The sequence below is a fragment of the Gouania willdenowi genome, chromosome 1 (genome assembly GCF_900634775.1).
Source record: "Gouania willdenowi chromosome 1, fGouWil2.1, whole genome shotgun sequence".
Lineage (NCBI taxonomy): Eukaryota > Metazoa > Chordata > Actinopteri > Blenniiformes > Gobiesocidae > Gouania > Gouania willdenowi.
The window spans coordinates 34,268,369-34,288,867 of record NC_041044.1 but is presented as its reverse complement, the minus strand read 5'-3'; the positions used below and the strand labels follow the sequence as shown (position 1 = coordinate 34,288,867).

Below are 20,499 nucleotides of genomic sequence, written 5' to 3'. Positions count from 1 at the left end.
ATGTAATTGGAAAAAATGCTGATCACTGTAATTCTAATTGAACATTGATAATTGAAGTGGTAATTGTAACTGAATGTCAGTCTTTTCTGCCTCAGTTCTTCATTTATTTTTTTTCTGCACGTTTCTTTCAAAGGAAACTGTCGGTTGATTGCTTTTAAACAAGTGTTTCATCTTCTCCAATCGTTTGTGCTTCATTCTCCAGTACCGGATCGGTCAGCTTTACATGATCAGCAAACACAGCCATGAGCAGAGTGACCGAGGAGAGGGTGTGGAGGTTGTGCATAATCAACCATATGAAGATCCAACTCACGGACAAGGACAGTTCACAGAGAAACGAGTCTACCTCAACAGGTCAGTCCAATGTGCACGTGTGACGATGCAGGTCAATCGTTGGTGATCCTGTCTCAGCAAAATGTTGACACTTGGATTCAGCCTGCTGTACGGTGTACATTTTAGAACGTCCTCAGGTCTCAGAGTGAGGTATTGTGAAAATCACTGTCATTGGTCAGACTAAACAGAGTCATGACTCAGCAAAACCTCCATCAAATGGCTTCAAAATCATCGGACTCAATGGCCTCAGGCCGTAAAGCACAACATGGCGTTTTATTTTGAATTAAAAAAAGTACACATGGCAAAAAAAGTTAAGATACTGTATATCAAGTTATTGTTGGATTAATAAATACATAGTTAAATGAAACAATTTATCTTAACCTTTAGAAATAAATAAAACAGCTTTCGACTTAAGTCATCAGCCTAGATGGCTTCAAGCTGACGTATTTTGAAGAAACCGAAAATACTCATGACGTCATCGATATGTGCTGCTTCGGCTACGAGAGTAAGTTGAAAGTTTTATTTATTTTTAAAAGTTAAGATTATATCAATGTTTCATTGAACTGTGTGTTTATTAATCAAACAATACATTGATATATCTTGACTTTTTTGTAAAAACAAAAGGAAAAAACGACTTTTCAACTTGCTTCGTCATGTGTGCTTTTTTTTCCTTTAACATCATCATTATGTACTTTCAGTTCCTTCAAAATAAAACACCATGTTGTTTTACGGTCTGAGGCTTCAAAATCAGACAACAGCCTGAGGTCGTGTCATTTGACGGAGGCTTGGCTGAGTCATGAGTCTGTTTGGTCTGACAAATGACAGTGAGAAGTATCGGGTATCAAGAGAGCCTCTGAGACCTGAGGATGTTCTAAACTGTACACTATGCTGCTGTCAAAGTGTCTCAGCAAAGCAAAACCAGAGGTATTGGCCACCATGAAGGCAAAAAAATATCCCAATGCCAATCCATCCAATTTCTCCATCATTTACCCTGAGAGGCTGATCTAGATGTAACAGAGTACGACAGAGGTGAACAAGCAACAGTAAGACAATAGTATAAGACAAACCTAATGCGAGGAAAAAAGAAGGAGCAGGCAGAAAAATCTATTTGCCAGAGTACAAAATACCTGTGTCAGCATCTGCAACGGTGGGGGAGTTAATTTTCGCTTAGTCAGCGCAGCTCTGCTCTGCAGAGGAGGGCAAAGGCAGCAGCACTGATGAGTGACTTGTAATTTTGCTCAAGTCTTTTAATTCATTTTTAATACGTGCTCAGAAAAACTTGTGTAAATAGATTTTTGCTATAGCTTTCATTAAAACTTCACTGCTTAAAGCTTGATTAAGGAAAATAGACTCAATGATTTTTAACAAAGACCAGATTGTTTCGGAAGATTACACAGAAGTACTTGGCCTTCCTATCTTTAAGACTATAATGCTTGCTCTTAAAAGTTCAATATAATCTAAAGAAATTGAAATTAAAACAATATTTTATTTTTGAAATGAGCTGAAATCTTAATACCATCCAGCTTGTGTGAAATGAAACAGCCTTTCTCAATACATTTAACATTGTAATGTAAAAGGGAAATTGAAAATATTTAGCTTTACTAGATGCATCTAATAGTGGAGTAACTAGACTTGGTCAATTTTGTGAATTATTTTGGGGTAAAGATCCCTTTTATGAACAATCTCTTTAAATCCTTGGGGAAAGCTCGGCCGTTCTGTTTTGAGTGACAACTCATCAGTTGTATGAGTAAATAATATAATAAAACACACAGCTATGTTTGTGTCTCACCACCTCTGGCCACATTAGATCCCTATCAGACACCAGTACACCAACAGTGTTGCCTCCTCAACTTTTCGATGCTTTCATACTGGAATAGTCTGGATTTGGCTCAAATGGACTCATAACCGCTTTCTGTCTGTCAACTTGTGATTTCCCTATTAATGTTATTGTTTTTTACGCTGTGGGTGGTTCTTCTTACCAAATGTTCTACAATCAGATGATATTCAGCCTAAGGCTGCACAATTAATCAAATTTTAATTGTGATTATGATTTTGTCTGCAATTTTTACATCTATAATGCAGCCTCTGATGGATATAAAACCAAAGTTTTAGGGTTTCTTTTTAGGTGGGACACTCGTGTTGAATGCCTCGACACGCCCCCATGAGTTGATTGACATAAGTACCCTAATTAATTAATCCAGTGGACACCCAAGCCAGAAAATGCTGAGGCTGGTGTTTCTTGTTCAAAACCTGTAGTCTTAAGCCTAATGTTCTAATGTTTCTTTATATTCTGTAATTGTTTTCTAGGAGTTGCACTCTAACTGTGTATTTATATAGTTAGCCCTTAGTCAATTTTGGCAAATTTTTGGGTAAATTTGAGTATTTATCAATATTCTTTTCTTTTGCACTCTAAACGTTTGGACATGTTGATGTAATGTGTTAGATTCTGATTTTATATGTTGTTACTGCTATTTATGATGTTCTTAATTAGTGTTGGGCACCGAGAACCGGTTCCTGACATCCGGTTCCGGAACCGTTACGAAGATGTTTGCATTTCGATTTTTTTTTTTTTTTGATTCCTAAATGCCCGCACTAGTTTGTTTGCGCAGCTTGCTCTGTGCGTTTACGCAGGGGTTTGTGTAAGATGCGTTCAGAACGTGACTGCTGTGCGTGTGCGTGGCTGGTTTCAGTTTGACCACGGAGCAGAAGGGAGATATGAACTAATCACCGGTAAAAACCCCAGTAAAACTCCGGAAAACAATCACCAGGAATAATAGAGCTACTATCTTTATTAGTGAGCAACTAACAGGTAAAATGATAAACTGGTGCTATTACAGCCTGTGAATGCAGTACGGGGACGCATGTACTCCGCCTCCGGGTCCTAGTGCCAGGTGAAGCCTGTTCTGTTTACCGAGCTCCGTGTGTTTAATGTGTCCGTGTGAAAGTCTGCGTGTTTATGCTTCTGTCCATCCACTCTTTTCATTTTATCCATGTCTTTTAAGGCTCTTATTAAATAGTGTCACCTGGAGTCCGGGCCGCCAGCAATTATGCCTGGCAGAGCAGCCAATAATGGCACAGAATGGCAGAATTCAAAAGATGGATGTGTAGGAAATAGAAAGCGGGCACAAATCTGCCAGCTTTGCCAAAACGTGACAACAAAAGGCAGATTTAATTCTTTAGTCTGAGTACATTGTTGAGAGCATGACTTTAGGAGAATCCTTTCAAAGACGGCATTGAAAACTCATGGCATTGTGGCTCGAATCATCGGATTTGTAATCAGACTATTCTTTGTTAGCAATGTTCATTTACACTCTCGTTTTCTTAAATGGAAATAGTTAATCTGCAAAAAGAGCATTATCAATAATATCTGTGCAATGTTTGACCAAAAAAAAAACTTGGAGCTTGAATAATTTTTCTGTCTTGACAGACTTTCAATAGTTGCCTCCGGTCAGTGTGGAACCAAAGCAATATTAGACTGATGATTAGAATATTCTAGCTGTATAAAAAAAAAAAATGTTTAAGTCTTGGTATGATCTGTTGTTTTGACCTTTGTTACTGCGATAAAGGTTTTAAGTCTATTGATTTAAAGTAGACATTTTATCTTTCCTACACATTCAACAGGTTTTTAACCTCTAGCTATTTAAATGCAAATTGGATTTTTTGTCGATAAAGGCAGTTTTTTTTTTATTTTTTTTTTTTTAAATGAATCTAGCATTGACTGTAGCCTCATTCTTCTGTCTGTCATCTCTCTGTCTCTGCAGTAAATTACCCAGCTGGGCCAGAGCAGTAGTTCCTAAAATCTTCTATGTGACAGAGAAAGCATGGAACTACTACCCATACACCGTTACTGGTGAGTATACGACCTAAAAACTGCATTCAAAGCACCTAGCTGTAAATCAACTGTACAACATTGCAGCCCTCTTCTTTTTTTTTTTTTTTAACAAGGTTTGCTCACTGACCACTTGGTCAGAAAAACACCCAGACCACCACCCCTTTACATTCAGAAGCTTTAGAAAATGATTGTTACAAAACTGAGAACAAAAATGCTGTCCACAAGTACAGAATTATTTAATATTAATTAAAAATGCTGGTGTTTAAACATGCATCATGAATCACTTCTGTGGACTGGTATGGGTATTGGTAATCGTTAAATGTACATAATTAATATTCAGAGGACAGTTTAACACAAACTCTACAAGCAAATAGTCACGTTACATGTTTTTTTTTTTTTTAAATCTGGAATTAATTATTCAGAATTAGGTAATTTGGAATTAAAGTGTTCTGCTTCGTGGTTACGTGGAAATGGTAAATCTGAATTGAGGTTTACATGTAAACATGTTGATTTGCCTTTATTCAATTCCGCTTTAGATCTGGGGGTTGGGAAGTGTTCTGATTGGACAGTGACAGGATGAGCAGGCACAGAACGCCCAAAATTAATTTAAAGTGCAATTATACATATACAAGATCAAGGAATTATTCCATTCAGAATTTAAAAACTAAATAAACCAGTCACTTACTTAGGATTTAATTTTAATTCGGAATGGCCATTTTCATTCGGAATTTGATATTTAAAAGGTGAATTTTAATCTTTTTAGAGAGGATTAAGTTTTCATTCTGAATTAAAGAGGAATTAAAGCTCTCATGTAAATGTAGCCTATCATTTTTTCGCTTTTTTTAAAAAAAAATAGCACCTAAAGTTGTTTTTTTTTTTTAATTTGAAATGTATGTCGTAGTTACAGTAAGACCCTGTTGCCGTCTAAGATTTAATTTGACTATTTTGCGACAAGGATATCGAGTCATTGAAACCATTGCAACTCAGCGTTCATTCATTAGACATAATGTGAGAAAACACGAGCATGTCATCCACATGGAAATGTGTTAAAGCTGACACGTTTGAATGTCATATCTACGTGAATGATACTTTGAATCATAATGTGATGAAAACTGTGCTAACTGTTTTTGTTTTGGGTTTTTTCTCGTCACTTCATGCTGTCCTCTCAAGAATATACTGTGAGTATTAACAATGGTTACTTTATTCTTGTGATAGTTATAGAAGCATTTAATTTAAAACTGTGTGCTACTCCCCATTGGGTTGCAGCCTCTTTATTAAAAAAATAAATAATGATAGTCTTAAACAGAAAACAGAGCAAAAAGATCATTTTATGATGGTACAAATACCGGTGGAAAAATCTATACGTCTGCCATCATCAAAACAACAGGCTCGTGCATACACACTCTTTTCCACATCAGTGAGTTTATATTTCCTATGAGGCTGTTCTGCATCTCTGACCTGTGACTAACCCTAAAAACAAACACTAAGCTTTCATAAGTTCAGGTACAGAAATGTTTACATGCTTTGTACTGATTTAAAGTTAAAGTTGAAGCAATGTACTGTCACATTTTATTTTCAATTAGGCAATATTGAGACTTCTTCATCTGGCCCAGTTTTTTTTAATTGTATAACTTCTCTCGCTAATTAAAGTTTTTTCCCCTTCAAAACAAATGGTAATAAACATTTTAAACAAGTTGTACCATTTGAATTAATCATAAAGAGCTCCGGTGTTTTAACACGTGTTAAAAGAATCACATTTTTGTTTGAGTGTCTTTATTTTATTTTATTTTTTTAGTAAAAAAACATGCAGACTACATGTTTTTTGCTGTTCAAATATGTTTATACAAAGGATTTAAGTGTTTCTCACTCCGCCCACAGTGCTCATTCCTGCCCAAGTTTTCCATCCACATAGAGACTAAATATGAAGATAACAAAGGAAGCAACGATAATGTGAGTATGCCTCCACTATGAATAGTCTTTAATGGCAGCCTAGTGTTTTCTAACTTAGACTTGGAAATGGCATGGATGCCCTGGTGTATTTATAATCCTTCACAAAGTTAATTTCTCCCAACAAGTGTTTTACCTTGTATTAGCAGGGGAAACATAATCCAGCAAGGAAGACACTCTCAGCAATCAATAAGGATAAACTACACGTGCTTAAATGTGTTACTCTACAGTTAATCTATAATGTACAAACCTTTTAAATTGTATACATATTAATTGTTGAACAGAAATATTATACAGTGGTGTGATGAGGTGTTTGCCCCCCTTCCTGATTTCTTACTTTTTTTTCCACACTTAAATGTTTCAGATCATTAAACAAATTTAAACACTGGTCAAAGATAACACAAGTAAACACAAAATTCAGTTTTTAAATGAATGGTTTTATTAATGAAGAATGAAAAAAAATCTAAAGTTACATGGCCCTGTGTGAAAAGGTGTGGTTGATCACACCTGAGTTCAATTTCTGTAGCCACACCCAGGCCTGATTACTGCACACCTGTTCTCAATCTTGAAATCACTTCAATAGGACCTACCTGACAAAGTGAAGTCGACCAAAAGATCCTCAAAAGCTGTAGACATCATGCTAAGATCCAGAGATATTCAGAAACAAATGAGAAAAAAAAGTAATGGAAATCTATCAGTCTGAAAAAGGTTATAAAGACATTTCTAAAGCTTTGGGACTCCAGCAAACCACAGTGAGAGCCATTATCCACAAATGGTGAAAACACAGAACAGTGGTGATCTTTCCCAGGAGTGGCCGACCGACCAAAATTACCCCAAGACAGCAGCGACGACTCATCCAAGAGGTGACAAAAGATCCCACAACAACATCTAAAGAACTGCTGGCATCACTTGCCTCAGTTAAGGTCAATGTTCATGACTCCACCATAAGAAAGAGACTGGGCAAAAATGTCCTGCATGGTAGAGTTCCAAGACGAAAAGCGCTGCTAAGCAAAAAGAACATCAAGGCTCGTCTCATTTTTGCCAGAAAACATCTTGATGATCCCCAAGACTTTTGGGAAAATATTCTGTGGACTGACGAGACAAAAGTTTTTGAACTTTTTGGAAGGTCTGTGTCCCATTACATCTGGCGTAAAAGTAACATCACATTTCAGAAAAAGAACATGTGATGGTCTGGGGCTGTTTTGCTGCTTCAGGACCTGGAAAACTTGCTGTGATAAATGGAAGCATGGATTCTGCCGTTTATCCAAAAAATACTGAAGGAGAATGTCCAGCCATTTGTTTGTGACCTCAAGCTGAAGCGAACTTGGGTTCTACAGTTGGACAATGATCCAAAACACGCCAGCAAGTCCACCTCTGAATGGCTGAAGAAAAACAAAATGTAGACTTTGGAGTGGCCTAGTCAAAATCCTGACCTCAATCTTATTGAGATGCTGTGGCCTGACCTTAAAAAGACAGTTCTTGCTCAAAAACCCTCCAATGTGGCTGAATTACAACAATTCTGCAAAGATGAGTGGACCAAAATTCCTCTACAGCAGTGGTGTCCAAACACGGTCCTCGAGGGCCGGTGGTCCACCAGGTTTTCAATGTGTTCCTGCTCCAACACTTCTGAAATCCTGAAGCAGCTTTGCAGAAAGTCTGCTAATGAGCCTCTCAGCTGTGTTGGAGCAGGGACACATTGAAAACCTGGTGGACCACCGGCCCTCGAGGACGGTGTTTGGACACCCCTGCTCTACAGTGTTGTAAAAGACTCATTGCAAGTTAGCGCAAACGCTTGATTGCAGTAGTTGCTGCTAAGGGTGGCCCAACCAGTTATTAGATTTACACTTTTTCACACTGGGCCATGTAGCTTTGGATTTTTTTTTACCTCCTCATTAATAAAACCCTTCATTTAAAAACTGCATTTTGTGTTTACTTGTGTTAATCTGAAACATTTGAGTGTGGAAAACATGCAAAAAAGATTAGGAAGGGGGGAAAACACTTTTTCACACCACTGTATTTAAATACCTTTCAGAAAACACAACAGTAATCTGAGGCAGCAACAAAGGTGTACTTTATAGGATAAATTATAGCAACTTATCTACCCTCAGCTTCAAAAGAAAATTTATATACAGTCAGATTTAATTATCAAAAGTGGGATTAACCCATTTTTTTTAAATAGACATGCACATTAACAATCACTTTTTTTTTTTTTCAAAAGGTAACATAATAACCAAAAAATTTACAGAATATAGAAAAATATTACATTAAAATTGATATATATTTGGAAAGCTAAATAAGGTCATTTTTCCCAGAGAGCTTTACAATAAGAAAACATGCATATTTTATGAATTTAGGTCAATGAATACTTTAACTTGAAATGCATCATCCACAGCAAGTCTTATTCAGCATCTAAAAGGTTTAGGGTTTTGACAGATTTTTTTTTTTTTTTTTTGAAAGTTCTCTAAATGTTCTTTAACAGTATTTATCTCAAACTGGAAGTTTGTGCATTAATACTCATCCAAAAAGGTTAAAAAAAGTATTTTTCTTTTTTTACCCATACTGGCGATTGCTACCTCGGTCACTAAAGGAACAATGAACAAAAAAGAAATTGAGGAATTCACCTCCTAGCACCAGGTGTGACCACTACAGTAATTCAAATGAGACGTTGAATGACCTTTAGCATAAACCATTTACGCTCAGGTTTGAAATTTGGAGCAGTTTGGTGTCAAGTGGGCCTCAGATTTATGGCAAAAACGAGCAATTTCAACTTTAACATGCCCTATTTTGTACTGCCATGTATAAATGAAATATAAAGTATGTAAGACACCTACAATATCTAAGGAATAAGTGATGGATATCTGTCCCTGCAGGCTCTTGTCTTTACATTTCCTGGATTTTGTGATCATTGTTTTATTTCATTTTTGGAAAATTTGGTAAAATAATTAAATGAAACTTGCAGAATCTTAGAAAATTTTGATTCTTCAATCATGTTGTAAGCATGAGAACACTGTTAAATATTGTGGAGTTTAAATGAATGTGTGTGTTTAGAGTCATTGAGATATCTACAACTGAATTAGTTGGTAACTTACACAATGGTTCATGTTTTCTGTCATTTGTACTTTCTCCTGCGGACCGACTCAGATGCTCAAAATGGCCTGAATTGGGAGCCGGACCGTGACTTTGACACATGGCATAAACCATTGTGAAGCAGATTAGGGGGAAGGATGAAAATATTAATCTATAACTTATCTGATGCTCCCTAGTCCCTACTTTCAATGGTTAACAGTAGTTCTACATTAGTCATTAGTCTTTATGTACGTCATTAAAACTAAGCTACTTGTGTCAGCCCTGAGAGACGAGTCAGTTAATAGAATTGACTTGGTTTTGTTAACTGACTGGGTAAGATTAACATTAACCTACAGCATGTGCATGGTAGAAAATGAAAGTTCTACATAGAGCCACATTGAATTGGTTGGAATAGCCAGGGCCAACTGTTCACTTTAGTGACTCAAACCATCCTTTAGCTGCACAATCCTTGAGTTTTGAGAGTGAGCCAAAAACACTCCACTTATTGGACGGCTAGGTTCAGTTGGGCTGCTGGACGCTCTGCTTCACTGCATTAGTCAGCATATGAAAGGCTGCCACTGTTGAAGAGCAGGGAGAGGAGAGTGGCATGCATAGGGGGGGGGGGGGGGGGGGGGGGGGGGTGTGTGTGTGTGTGTGTGTGTGTGTGTGTGTGTGTGTGTGTGTGTGTGTGTGTGTGTGTGTGTGTGTGTGTGTGTGTGTGTGTGTGTGTGTGTGTGTGTGTGTGTGTGTGTGTGTGTGTGTGTGTGTGTGTGTGTGTGTGTGTGTGTGTGTGTGTGTGTGTGTGTGTGTGTGTGCAGTTGAATTTCTTGATTAATTATAAATGCTTAGTCATTTATAAAAACACACAACTGTGTACGTAACCCAAGTATCTATGAATGTACTATTCAGTCATCTATGTCTACATACATTAGCTATGAGCAGTTTGCTTTGCCTACCGTGCTAGCTTACACAAGGGATGAATGAATTCATATACAGTATCTAAGTGATGCAATGGCCAAATCGGCAAGACAATTAAAAATATCTATGGTCAGTATTGTTGTAGTTCATTTGAGATTATTTTTCCCCTCATTAAGTTTAAACTTTTTCCACACAGGGAACTCCCTGTGTGGAGAAACCTACACATGAGGCTGGTAGTTTATTGTTTGGCTTATTCTATGTTTCACATTCAAAATTATTCAATAATTCATCTACTTTTGTAGAATATCTTTATTGCATGTTAGCCCATTTTATGAGTGCGTTTAGATGATTTATGCTGTATTTTTCAATTGGTTCTGTAAAAGAATGAGCTCAGTGTGTTGTTGTTGTTTGTTCAGTGTCATGTTATGGCGTTCTATCCATCTGTCCACTCAGCATGTCTCAGCTCTGTGTGAAGGATCTAAAAATGAGGAAAAAGATGACCAAGTGCAGGGTAGAAGTCACAATGTAGTCACTGAAACCTAAGGAAAGTACTGACTTCATTCTATAATAACTAAACAAGGATCCTGTTGTAGTTTTTCATTAAATAACAGTATTTGTTAGTGAGGATCAACCAATAATCAGCAGGCCGATTATATTGGCTGAAATTCTTTTTTTATAATAGCGATCAGCAGTGTATTTCAAAACGAGCTCCTTTTCTTAAATAAAATCATAGATCAGTGTACAAAAACAAACAGTATACTGTATTCAGTCTAGTCTCAGGTGGGGTTCTACATTTGACACCGAAATCTTTACAGCAAATGGATATCTGTTATCGGTTTCGTTGATTACCAATAATTATCGGTCAACCTTTCGTTATTAGACATTAAGTCATTCATGCTCCTCTGCTTTTCCTTACTTTTAGCTTATTTGAGGACTTCCTCTTTAAATAGATACAAAGACAGTTCCACTGAAATACTTTTACATTTATAATATTCCTGGTCTTCTTAGGATTGCATTCATAATGTCCGAAGAATTGGATGAACTTGAGTATTTAAATGTCTGTTTGAAATGCCATTTCACAATAGACTTAATATGGATACAGAAATTTGAAGCTTAATCCTGATGTGACGAGAAATCTCAGAAATGGTCATAGTTTTCCAAGTGTATTAATGATGCAAATTATCTTAAAAATGTCATTAAAATGTGGAGCACCATGCTGGCATTCTTGTATTAGTCAGGTTTGAGCTTCAAAGGATTTTCTTTTATTTATTCATTTTTAAGCAGAAAGTATATAAAACCTAAAAGCATTTTGCGTTGTAAGACTTTGTTTATTCTCAGATCTGCTACAGAGAAATTCAAGCTTCACTTTATACAACTGAAAATCGAGCAAGACCACACGGATGAGCCTAGAGCAACTTTTAATGGTTATATAAGAAATGATGAGATTTAGTACCATGTCTTAATATTTATGAATTTGGTTCCATTTTAGACGCGACCAATCAGAAACTTGTTTTATTTACAGATCTTTGACACCGAGCTGAGGGAACAGGAGAGAGAGGTGTGTTACGTTGACATTGCTTACGATGAGATCCCTGAGCGTTATTATAAAGAGTCAGAGGTAAGTCCTGTAGTTCTCTCCCATCCCTATTGATTTATTTTGTTAATATTTTCAGAATCAGGAAACCAATAAAAATAATAAACACTAAACAAAGAAAGAAAAAATGTACCAATTAAGTAAAACACTGTTAATTAAATAAGGATAAATTACAAGTGCACACATTACGGTAGACATCAGTAAAATATGATTATTAATAGGGGTGTGCCGGTCCGATATTAGCCTGAAAACGAATATCGGATTCAATTTTCTGAAGTAATTTTTTTTTTTTTAATTAAAGAAAAGAGAGGATAAAAAGTATGTATGATTCATGCTGATATTGGATTGGTATCGGCCGATACACAAGGCTGCAATATCGGTATCATATCAGAAATGAAAAAGTTGTATCGGGACATCCCTAATTAATAATATTAATACAAATGTACAAATATAATACAGATATATACAACTATTTTAAGTAGCCCTAACCCTGCATGGCTGGTCAAAAAAAACCCAATGTTAATCATAAAAAAAAAAAACACTGATCAAACACGGTCACTGCAAAAAGTGTTTATAAAGCACTTCCTGTTCAGCAAACCTATTGTAATAGACCCAGACCGGCTTGTATACATCTATTATTTTCAAAAAAAGCATATCGTACAGCTTTTAATGATGGACTTGATCTCATATGATTCATCATCTTTGTTCTCCATACATGATTTTCTTTCCATATGAGCTGTTTAATACAGTATAGGTTTATTTTAAACAAGCATGCAGTGATTTGTCAAGGCCCATAAGAGTTCATATGAACTGTGTAAAAACGTTTATTCTCACCACTATTTTTTGTCTTCATGAGGTTTAAACCACAAAACTCTTCTGTTTAAATCAAGTTATTTGATATCTAAGCACGTATGTGTACTTTTATCGCAGGATTTGCGATATTTCAAGTCGGAAAAGACCTCCCGAGGGAAGCTTCAGGAAGGCTGGAGAGACACGCAGAATCCCATCATGTGCTCCTACAAACTGGTTACAGTCAAATTTGAGGTTTGGGGTCTGCAAACACGAGTGGAGCAATTCGTTCACAAGGTATGGATGGAAATCATTATGAAAAAAAACACTGTTGACCTTTATTTTCAAGATTTGTAATGCGCATTTATAGATTTTAACATGTTTATTGAAAAGCATTTAGTGATCTCATCTTGTATCGGTCAGGAAACTTAATATTTTCGTCAAGTTGCGGAAGAAGTTCCCTGCAACAGAAATCAAAGTGCATCTATATTAAGATAAAAATATAATAAAGAAAAAACAAACACTTGATTATTAATAAATCACCCACCCCCATTTTACAATTTGGTCATTTTCAAATCAAGTTAGGTTTGTGTTGATCACTTTCTCTGTATTGTAATAATAATACTATCTAACTTTTATTGCAACTACATTATAATGAGTAGAAGAGTAGTTTTAAAGATTCAAAATTTGTTTGGAAATGTTTTTTTCTCCTTTGGTAAACATTTTTGTGGAAACAAAAAATTTTTTTTGAATTGGCATGTAGTACATCCGTACTGGAGTACCTTCAGTAAATCATTAAGTGTCTAATAATGTTTGGATTGTGTTCCAGGTAGTCCGAGATGTGCTGTTGCTCGGCCACAGACAGGCGTTTGCCTGGGTAGATGAGTGGATAGGTATACCTTCTCATTGTTATCCTTTGTTTTCTGTCTGATGCACTTTGGAAAAAAGAGCATATGTACACCAATCAGCCCTAACATTATTAATTTTTACTGGAAAAATAAAGAATTTCTGTGTATGGACACTGAAAGTGGTCAAATGATAGAAAAGCAGTGAAATTTTGACTCAGACAAATCGAACTAATGCTCATAATGGGTTTTGGATTGATTACCGGACATCTAATAAAGTTCTTGCACAGATGGAATGGTGCCAGAATTCACATGGTTGTCTAGGCCGCATTCTCAAAAAGGTGAATGTTAGGAGCATTTGGGGGTAAAAGTGGGGAACCAAGCTGATTTGAACAATTTGGGTATACTGTATATACTGATTCAGAATATTAATGTTCCCAAGCTGTAACTTGAGCCTTTTACCTCTTAAATTAAAAATCTAAATTTGTGCTTGGATGGCAGATTTTGGCCAATCTTCAACATTTTACAAACAGGTGATATTGAGATTATTATTTGGTAAAATTTTAGTCAAATCAATTCAAACTTTGTTACATTACATTACAGACAGAACTCTGTGAACACATTCCCCTGCAATGTAACATATTTTGATAGTCAATGATATTAGCAATACTTACTGAATGAAATCATTAATTCGTGTACATGCCAGACAAGTTCTTCACTAGTAGCACACCCGTTTTCGGACATTTGCATATAGTAAGGTTCTGCACATAGCACGAGCATAAAATAATCTCTAAGCTAACAATGTACATAAGCAGTTTTAAATGGGGATTTTGAGCTTGAAGAACTTGAAATTCAGCTTGGGAACATGGATATTTGGAATCACCACATCAAAATTGTCTAAAGCCCACATGTTGGCTGCCTTTATCTCAGTTTGTCGCTAACCACTAGTTCCAGCAGTGAGCTTAGTCTATAATTAACAGTTTGTTTCTTTTTCTTTTTTTCTTTAACAGTGAAGTACACAGTATTGTGTAGGTGGTTATAATAATATGGCTGATTGGTGTATTATTTGTCTCACTTCTCGCTATTTCTGATCTTACATTTACATTATCCTTTCTATGTCTTTGTAAGTCATTGTTGCCTTGATTTGCTTGCATGCACTTTCATTCAGTCTTCTGTGACATCGATCTTTACTTGTCATGCCACCGCTAACCTTCTAATAATAACAAACACTCTGCACAGTTCACATCAGAGAAATCCTGCACAAAACCCCCTCGTCTGCTCTTTTATGTTTCATAATGGAGATAATGGAGAAGGACCCTTCCATTAGCGTTGTGGATGCTTGATATCTTTTCATGCCTTGAATTAACTTTGCCTGCGAAGCTAGTGATATTTTGTTGGTATTCCTTTTTCGTACCTGTTCACCTAATCCCTTTGCATTGCTGTCTGCTATGAACACTTTGGGCCTGGGGAATCTTGCACTTTCTATAGTCCACACTGGTCACTAAGTTCTTTCTACCCTGCTGCCAACTTAAGTGTAAACCAATGTAGAGGAAATCATCACATGTCAACCCCTCGTTCCACCCCCTCTTCCAGATATGACTTTGGATGATGTGCGGAATTTCGAGAAACAAATGCATGAGCAAACCAATATAAAAGTTTGCAATGAGCAGCCAGGGCCTTCCACCGCAAACCCATCTTCATCGGATGACACAAAGAGCCATGACAAAGAAAGTGTATGTGCTTGTTTTGTTTTTTTGTTTCTGTACTCATCGTTTCTCACTCATCTCTGACTTTGCATCTGTCCTCATGCATCCCCCATAGACTCAAACAAGTGACTATTCAATTGTTAGAATTTTGAAGACCATCCTAATAGTTGTGGCAAGTGTTGAACGTTTTCAGCTCAAGACTTGAATAAAATGTTCCAGAACCATGCAAACATCATGACAGTTTTTAGAGCTGGGCACATCAATGCATTAATAACTAAATTTCATTATTTGATGCCAAGGCACTGAGTGTAGGAATCTTAAAGGTAAATACATAAATGTCACAATAGCAGAAAACATTTTCCTACAGCTTGAAAGAGCAGGTAAGATATATGTAATTATTTAAAAAATGGTACTGGTGGATTTATCAACAGGCATGAGAAGGTGGTCTGAAGTCCTATCACGGGTCCTTAATATCTTGTTGCTAAGCTATAGGAACAGCTTTTAAAATATCAAACTAAAGTTTGATATTTTGAAAGTGAGATTTGGCACAACTGCTTAATCGGCAATTAAAAATTGGACATTTTGTATCTTAAAAAGACACCAACATTCTTATTTAATAGATTTGATTTAATGCATTTAATCTGCTGGTGAATCTTCAATTGAAGTTTTTTTGAAAACCTAGCTGTCATTAAAAAAAATAGCAATGGTATGTATGTTTAGCAATAAAGGTTCTGTATTTGGCTGTAAAGTTTTGACAAGTTTTGCCCTCGAAATAGTTTTGTTGTATATTTTTGGTAGTGTTTTTAGTTATTACTGTGACTTGCTGCTTTTTGTAAAGCCTAAAGTAAATGTCCTCTTACTAATGTACTTTTTACCTCATCTGTTTGAAAACTAGACATGACGATGGATGAAGTGAGAGAGTTTGAGAAGACCATCCAGGAGGCCACCAATCAGAAGATTGGAATGTTCCCTCCATCCTTCTCCATTAGTGAGACTCCTCTTTCCTCCTGCGCCCTCAGCGGCCCTGCCAGTGCCCCATCCACCCCCATGTGCACTGACGCACCAGATTCCCTTTCTGTCCCCAAAGACCGACCCCGAAAAAAGTCTGCTCCAGAAACCCTCACTCTTCCGGACCACACTTCAAGTGGCGATCCTCAGGGCTCCGATTTAAGCCCATCGCCCATTTCAAATCATCTCCAAGCCTCCACTCCACCTTCCAATTCAGACTCTGCTGGAATGGACAAACAGTAGACTGGTTTAAGACGGTCTTCCCCCATTTGTTGCCTGTTCCACACACTCCCCACTTCAATTAAGAGACTCACCTTCAATACTAGTGTCCATTATTCAAGCCTTTGATAAACCTATGATCAGTGATCTGCCATTAGGACACAACAATCCTTTAAGAAATGTTCATGTCATTGATAGAATCCAGGCTGCTGTAAGCTAAGCTACATGTGATGTGGCTCACCTCTCTGTCATTGGCACACTTTTACTTGAACACCAGGCTGTGACATTTAATTGTAACCATTCATTTTTTTTGTTTCGTATGAAGATGTTTTCCTTGACGCGCGTTTTCTTTTCAGACAAAACAAGCTAGCTGTGAACTATCATGGAACAATCAAATTGTTGCCTTAACACCACAGAGTCAGGGGTGTTTTATTTGTTTTCCCATTATGTTGAATTAAATACATTAATGTTTAGTAGAGGTTAGAAAGGTTAAAATGACACAAACCAGAATAGCACAGTTGGCAAAAATGATATACTCATTCCTTGGTAAGACAGCAGAGTACCACCCAACTGTCTTCCAAGCTGAATTCTACTTTAGTTGTTTTGTTACCATTTGAACCACAATCTCCAGTCACGTCAGAGATGCAAACCAGAACAATATGAAAGAACACGCCTCAGGTCTCCAGGACTGCCTGGTTTACAGTCTGAAGGGATGTCGGTGTACCTTTCTCTCTCTCTCTATCCTGTTGTTTTTTTGATTTGTTACTATTGTGTGTGTGTGTGTGACACCAAGCTGCTTAACCGCAGGAATGTTTACACGTCGGAGAGTTTGGCACTTTTGGATACTATTTTTCTTTGTTTTAGCACTGCAATTTCACTATACCAGTTGTTGACTTTCATTAGTGTGTGTATGTGTTGAATGAGGGATTCGTTGCCATAGAAGTCCAATAGTTACACTTTGTGGCATGAACGCAACCCACTTTCATTAAAGCAGTCAATCACTTTTCTATTGCATGGAGGAACAAGGCCATCTTTGGGAGCTTGTGAACAATAAGTGATCTTTGTGCACACTTGGTAGTGACGTGCTTTAGTTGACGCTGACTCATGTATAACCTCCCAGGTGCACCAAAGTGCATTACTTATGTCTAGCCAATGAAATCAGGAAATTTATTGAACTTTGATGTTTTTTGCAGCAACCTAAAAAATGTGTAAAGCCTGTGCTTCTAGTTTACCAAGACACATGAGTGAGCAGTTGCATTTTGGTGGGAATTGGCCAGTTATTATATATTATACAATAAATCAATTTTATTTAATGCTGCATGAAATGTTCACTAAATATACATTAAGTGAAGTGAGTAAGGATATTCAAACTTTTACCGTATGCAGATGTAAACTAATGCTTTCACTGGGGTGCGTGTTCTAAATTTTCTATGATAAAAAGATTAATGCTGATTTTTGAAACATAAGCATGTGCCAACAAAGTGATATGGGCCTATGGATTCTTTAACTCGGTGCCTCTGCATGCAGTCGTATCAACTACACGTGTATGAGCCAAAACATTTCAGCCCGTTATAGCCAGCTTTAAAAACGCACCCAAAGAAATCAGGCAATCGTGTTTAAAAGTTCTTGTTTTTTGGTCTCAAGTTGTTTCTTACTTTCAGTCAGACTCGCAGCCCAAACCCTCAACAAATCACTTAAAAAGCCTTTTAGTTGATTGGCTCCATTAGAAAATAGCCCACGTAAGAAATCAAATCAATCATCTCTGAAAACATTTTTCAGCTACTGTACTTATAGTTTACCTCAAAACAATCTCCAGGCTTTCAGCTTACTCTTTTCTAGTTGATTTATTTTCAGTTTTTTTTTCTTTATCTTAATAACAAACTTTCCAACGCAAATGCTTTTTGCTCTCCACATCGTAGGATTTCACTTATTGGGTCAGTTGGACCAAAGTCCACTTAGGACAATGTAGTATTTTTCAAGGTCAAAAAACGAAGGCCAAGGTCGATGCGTCATTCAATATAAGTGATACTTTGTACAGTTTGTCACTTCTTTTTGTTAAGAACTGACTAATGAAATTGTAGCTATTGATCTGTAACTGTAGCCTTTTGTTTTTGGATATAAATGCTCAGTAATGGATCCACCGCACTGATGTTATGTGTAGATACTAAATGCTTTACACCTCTGGTATTGACCTCTTGTGTCAGAAACACTCTGATCCAGGGACATGTTTGATCTTTTGCTGGATATGAAAGTCATGACACTTTTTCACCTGAGTGATGCATAAAGTTCTGTCGGGTTTGAAGGAGTAACATGTTTGGCGTTATACATAATGTTGATTTGTAGATTTCTTACATTGGATTTGTTATGAATGATGTGACATATTTGCTAATTGGATTAGATATTGAAGGATGTAAGTTTGTGGTTTAAGGAATTGCACATTTTCATGCACATGAATTGAAGGTTGTTTTGTTATGATTTTTAGTATCTGAAGTTGAGTATATTAAGTTGTCGGGTTATCTCTAAATTGTAGTGGTGTACTTTTGATCCTCCAGTTGCTTTCGGCAATGGCTTACAATTGTTCTAGTGTATGCTTTTTTTTTTTTTTTTTAATGCCCATTTTGACATTTTCTTGCTCTGACTATCGGAAAGTAGTTCCTCTTTTTTCTTGTTGTACTTTATTTTGTGATTGCTTAATGGCTTAAAGGTCGAGTTTTGCTAACCATTGAATTTATTTGATTTTTTTTTTTGTGTGTGGGGGGAGGGGGCATTGATGGACCAAGCTTTGTATTCAACCAGGCTTATGTGCTGTATTCTGGTTACTGGGATCTGTCTGACAAACCACAATCACTGCGGTCCCAGTCACTGGGTTGCAGTCTAAACCTAGATTTGTGAGCCAGATCCCAGAAGTGCCATTTTTTTTTTTTTTTTTCTTCAGCTGCTGGAAGTCACTGTTAGTTCTTCCACTTTGACTAGATATTGCATTTGTTCTATTTTTACTGCCCTTTGAGCTTCGATTGGTTGGTTGATGTAATTGTTTTTCTTTACCTTCTGAAATTGACAAATAAAAGTTTGTTGAAATGCAATGGCAACTTGTGTTCGCTCTCAATCTATTGCAACATGCTGCCATTTCTAAAAATCCAGATTATTTTAATTGTGCATTAGCTATATAGAAAATCATATGTAAAGATGTTTTGATTCCTCCATTTTTTACAAAAGAGCGGTTACTATATTCACCACCAAGCAAGTTGTGAATGTGCAAACTAGACCTAATAACCATTTTTGTCCCTGAACTGTTTCTTTAAAAAAGCAACTTAACCCACGGCTGTAAAAGCCGACACCTGGCCCGGGGGCCACACGCTGCCCTCGCTCTAATTTTGTGCGGCCCCCCAAAACAAAATTGTAGTTCAGGAAGTTTTAAAGTTGCATGAAGCTCAACATAACACACAGACTCCAGAAACACAGAAAATGACAGAATGTCAACAAAAGTACACACAATTATAAAGATGCACTAAACAACCACTTAAACACAAAATGACACAAGCATCATATACAAAATGCAGATGAAATTGCAAAAGATTACGGAAAAATGCACAAAATGATCGAAAAACACAGACAACACAAAAATTGCAACAAAAATTTGCCACTACTGATAAAAAAAAATTGACAAAACTTCAAAAACACATGAAAGGTCTAGAAACTCAAAAAGAACACCACCAAACCTACACAAATTGACAACAAAGACAAAACCATTTGTTCTTTCCTGTATTAATGTTCAGATCGGTCATTATTCTAAATCCTGACATAAGTTAATAATGTGGCCCTCGGATCAAAAAATCACATTTTTGTGAGCCCAGCTCACAGAAAATGGATAAAAGTTGCCAAGACACACATGGAGAAAACTACCATTCTCAGCCAATAGCAAAATTTGATTCAACCCATAGAGGGCAGTCACTCACATTTTTACAACAAAATACTTGTTGAGAGTTGGGCAAGAATCAACCAACAACACTACTTCAGTTCATACTAAATTATAATCATATTCAACAGGGAAAAGGTCCTTTTGGAGTTTAGTTGCTCTTTGAAGTCTTCAATATCCAATAATTACATTTCTCTCATTTATAAATCTGCAAGCTACATTTTAAAATGTATTTAGAATAAATAAAATTAGCAGTGCAGATACTGAAGCTTCAAGTATAAATTTATAGATACTTAGGTTAGTTGTAAATATAAACTGAGCTCATGTTA

The 20,499-nt window shown here is 36.6% G+C and overlaps 1 protein-coding gene across 3 annotated transcripts in view; it reads left to right on the top strand.

Annotated features, from left to right (window-relative positions):
* LOC114468985 (cytoplasmic phosphatidylinositol transfer protein 1-like) overlaps positions 1-19,343 on the top strand; it is a 66,778-nt gene extending 47,435 nt beyond the window's left edge. Inside the window, exons 2-10 of one of the 3 annotated variants that reach the window (XM_028456192.1) lie at positions 203-351; positions 4,092-4,180; positions 5,333-5,340; positions 6,041-6,112; positions 11,616-11,711; positions 12,618-12,773; positions 13,306-13,369; positions 14,915-15,054; positions 15,923-16,060. In XM_028456192.1, coding sequence (XP_028311993.1) covers positions 203-351; positions 4,092-4,180; positions 5,333-5,340; positions 6,041-6,112; positions 11,616-11,711; positions 12,618-12,773; positions 13,306-13,369; positions 14,915-15,054; positions 15,923-15,928 — 780 coding nt within the window. In that variant the 3' untranslated portion in view covers positions 15,929-16,060. Of the gene's footprint in view, positions 1-202; positions 352-4,091; positions 4,181-5,332; positions 5,341-6,040; positions 6,113-11,615; positions 11,712-12,617; positions 12,774-13,305; positions 13,370-14,914 lie in introns of all 3 variants that reach the window. The other 2 variants (XM_028456174.1, XM_028456185.1) reach the window with 2 other exon arrangements.
* Positions 19,344-20,499: the final 1,156 nt, after the last annotated feature.